General features: G+C 42.7%; 1 protein-coding gene across 4 annotated transcripts in view; it reads left to right on the forward strand.

The window, feature by feature from the left end:
- FAAP24 (Fanconi anemia core complex associated protein 24) overlaps positions 1 to 3,886 on the forward strand; it is a 56,614-nt gene that overhangs the window by 23,054 nt on the left and 29,674 nt on the right. For 2 of the 4 annotated variants that reach the window (XM_046899468.1, XM_040707075.2), the window contains exons 1-4: positions 139 to 409; positions 863 to 1,002; positions 1,308 to 1,460; positions 1,989 to 2,444. In XM_046899468.1, coding sequence (XP_046755424.1) covers positions 298 to 409; positions 863 to 1,002; positions 1,308 to 1,460; positions 1,989 to 2,231 — 648 coding nt within the window. In that variant the 5' untranslated portion in view covers positions 139 to 297 and the 3' untranslated portion in view covers positions 2,232 to 2,444. 4 annotated transcript variants of the gene reach the window in all.

Genomic DNA, 3,886 nt, shown 5'->3' on the forward strand with positions numbered 1-3,886 from the left:
ACCGCGCGCCTTACTGCGGCCTTAGCAACCTGTCAGCGGAAAGCCCCGCCCCCTGCGGGCTCCTCATTCGCTCTCGTCAGCGGAGCTTTGTCTCCTTGTTTGCGGCCGGCGCTGTCAGTCAGGCGCGCGCTGCGAGGCGGGCGGTTCGGTGCTGCTGCTGAGGGAAGCGGGACCTCTGCCCTCAGAGCGCGCCGCTGCTGCGGGCTTTCTCGTCTGGCCTGTGGAGCTATAAAATCTCTTCCGTGTTTTTTCAACAGAGCGTAACTGCTACTGAAATAAAGAGGTGAGGGAGGTCCGATGGCGGCAAAAGGAGACGTCCCTGCGGCAGCGGGATCCGTCGTTGTCCCTTACGGACACGTGGTTGGGAATGAGAAGTGGAGGGGGTCCGAGGTAGCCCGCAGGCTGCAAGGTGAGAGGAAAAAAGCAGGCCTTCTGTTCCTCGCTGTGCTGAACATCCTGGAATGCGCTTCATTTCGACTGCGGCCACATCTGGGCAAGATGAAGAACTGTTCGTAGCTGTGATTAGTTGTGCTGTGTTTGCATTGCTGCTGCTGAGCCGCTGCGGGTCTGGGCTGCCGGCTCCACTGAGGCACGGCAGCCGCGGTGCTGCCACGGCGGGGTGGGGGGCTTTGTAAGGCGAAGCGTGTCAAGAAGCCGCCTGGAATCTGTAGTTTCAAAGAGCTGTTAATTGACACTGCCAAGGTATCAGTTTAGCGTCCTTGTGCTGGTTTTGCTTGAAGAGAAGGATGACTGTTAGAATGAATTTGATAGCCGAGCCAACGGCATTATTGGCACATTAGGAGAGCTGCACGGCGAAGTACTTGCATGTGGCTTTAAACTACTGTATGTTTTTTCTTTTAAGGGAAAACGAAACTCATCTTTGAAGATGGCCTGGGACTCGTGGATTTCCATCTTTCCAACAGAATCTGTGTTTTATATATTTCTGAAGCAGATTTGGTTGCAGGGGATGAATTCAAGAGGAGAGTGGTTCGGTTTAGGAATGTGAGTACCACATAAGGAGAAAAGGGAAAGTTTCCAATTGCAGCTTGTGTTTTCTGTGCTTCTGAAGACATTCACATTGTAACTTTTTTATTTCTGGTGGAGCTAAAATTCTGTAGTATTTCCACCAGAAAACTGAAAAATTACACATCGGTGTAATAATGCTTTATTTAGTTTAGTGCTGCTTCTGCAGCTTTCATTCTTCTGATTTGCTTTTGTCTAACTCGTATTTGACAGGTTGGCTCTGTGCTGTGTTGCATCAGCTTGTCACTAACGAGGTCTTTTTCCCACCCCACCCTTCAATACAGGCCAGCAGCCTTGGTGGAATTGTGATTGTTGAGAAGACTCCAATAACTGAGCAGTACTTCTCAGCAGTGCAAAAGCTCGTTGTGCTGCAACTTGGAATGGTGTTGCTTCCTGTGGCAAATCAAGGAGAAGCTTCTCAACTTATTACTCAACTTGTAAGTTCTTATGTTAGTGGAGAGACACTTACTAAACTATGAGAAGAGAATTACCCGTTTTCCACTCAGTCATCACTTGTTTTTGGAAAAAATACACGTTGTCTTAAAGGAGTACAACATTTGGTTTGAATGTAAGGAAAACAAATCCTAAAATGCTAACAAGTAGTGCAGTTAAGTAGGAGGAGGAAGAAGAGGAAAGAAATGGTAGAAGCTCATACTATATTTTTTGTATGTGATTTAGCACTGAGATGCCACTGGATGGCACCAGGAAATCCATACTTGTCTGTCAAAACCAACTTGTGATTTTTTTTTTCTTTCTTTGTGTCAGGTTGGGGAAATTTCTTAGGTTGTTTCTCTTTTTACTTTATTCCTTCTCTGATTGCATCAATTGACAAAGTCATAGCTCGAATTCATGGTTTAAGAAACCGTTGTGTTTCCTGGCGAGGCTTTGTGGGTATGCACCGAAGCAAAAAAACAGAGCTCCAGTAGAGGGCGTTCGGTGTCGCTTATCGTTTTGTTTTGCTTCAGGTCCGTGAACAAAGTAAGGATCACACCAGTAACCCCTTTCTGCGTAAACAGTGCTCACAGCTGGCGGAGGCTTCTGTGTTTCGGACAGTGCAACAAATCCCAGGAGTTGGGAAAACAAAAGCTCTGCTTCTACTGCAACAGTTTGGAAGCATCCACCAGATTTGTAATGCATCTGTCAAAGAACTCGAGCTAGTAGTTGGACAAACGGTGGCACAGCAGATTCACACGTTTTTGGGTTCCTGACTTGTGTGTTGTGCTGCTCTTGGAAAACAGGCTGTTTGTTTCTTGTGAATTCTGAAGTTTTGTTTTTAATGGTAACTTACTATGGTAATTTCTACAATCTCAGCAACAACTACAGGGTGCTGAGTAATCACCTGGTTTGCTCTCCTCTTTATAGCTGTTCTGGTCATATGGATACGAACTTGTACCATCTGCCTTAGAACTGCTCAGATGAAGGTAATACTGTCGTACTGCCTTAGGATTTATGTAACCGTTACATTGAGTAACTGATAAGAGATCAATTCACACTACTGGTGTTAGTATGCTTTTTTAGGACCTTTTAAGTCAAACATTTCTTGCACTGTACGACCGCTGAGAACCACAGCTGAGTACAGTAATTACTTCCCATCACAACCGGCAAGGCAGTGCAGCACTTGGTATCAGCTACCACAGCTTGCTTTAGCTGTTTATTTCACGTCTGTGTATGACGGAGCTTCTCAAAGATCACGTTGTGTTTGGTGCTACTGGAATACATCTTTGACTACAGTAACTTGTTTCCCGAGTTCCTTCTTCACTCCAGAGGATGTTACCAAGTTTATTCCTTTGTATCAAAATAATTAAGATTTTAGATACTAATATGCTTTTGTTGGGATGATTAATTATAACATTAAATATAGCAACTTCCATATATTAATCATAATTGTTAGTTATAAGTTGCAAAGAAAATGCAGTGGGAAGCTTTGATCGTTATTTGTCTTGTGCTTCCAGTATTAATCTTTTCAAGAGTTATTTATGAAGGGGACTGGTGTTCCTGACATATTGCATTTAATGGTATCTCATCTAGTAATCTTTATTGTTGTTATGCACCCATTAAGGGGGTGTTGTAAGTTCCTATCCTATCACTTGGGTTTTGGATTACAGCAGGAAGGCAGTTGAGCAGTTTTCAATTCCTGTTCATGAAGAGAACCTCTCTAACCAACTAAATCATCCATGAAATGATGGATTTGTTATTTATACCGATTCCTTTCTTGGGATGAAAATACAGTTACAAGACAGCTTTTCATTATTTAATTTACTGATAGTAAACATCAGAATTTCCAGAACTAGAAAAGAAGATAGTATTTTCTCACTAGGGAACACTTAAGCTTGGTTATAAATGTTTCAGTTTTTTTCTGTCACTGGTTACTTACGTTGCTGTGGAGACTGGATTTCACACCCAAAACATATGTGGCTATCAACACTACAAGGCAAACACCAAAGTACATTTTGTACTACTTCCACTGACCACCCGGCTCAGTACACCAAATAGATTTCAACTGAAGTAGTAAAAACTAGTACTAATAAAGTTAAAAGCTGAAGTATTAATCTATGGGAAACCTTAATTTTATAGGATTTAAAATAGCCTTGTATATTCCATAAGATTAGAAGTATATGATGAAAGTGGTGAAGTCTTAATTTGCTGTGAAATGAGAATTTATCTTGTGAGCTACTGCCTACCACTCACTGTAAAATTAATCTTTGAACAGCTGTCAGCAAATAGTAAATATGTATTTGTATGGCACTTAAAGCCCAGATTTTTGCTTGAGTGTGAAGGAGAAAAGTCCTGCTCCTGTGTTTCCTCAGGGACCAGTGATGATGGGAAGGGGAAAGCAGTTAAGTATGCAGCTGAGAAAACCAAG

This window comes from Gallus gallus, chromosome 11 (assembly GCF_016699485.2).
Source record: "Gallus gallus isolate bGalGal1 chromosome 11, bGalGal1.mat.broiler.GRCg7b, whole genome shotgun sequence".
NCBI classification, from domain to species: domain Eukaryota; kingdom Metazoa; phylum Chordata; class Aves; order Galliformes; family Phasianidae; genus Gallus; species Gallus gallus.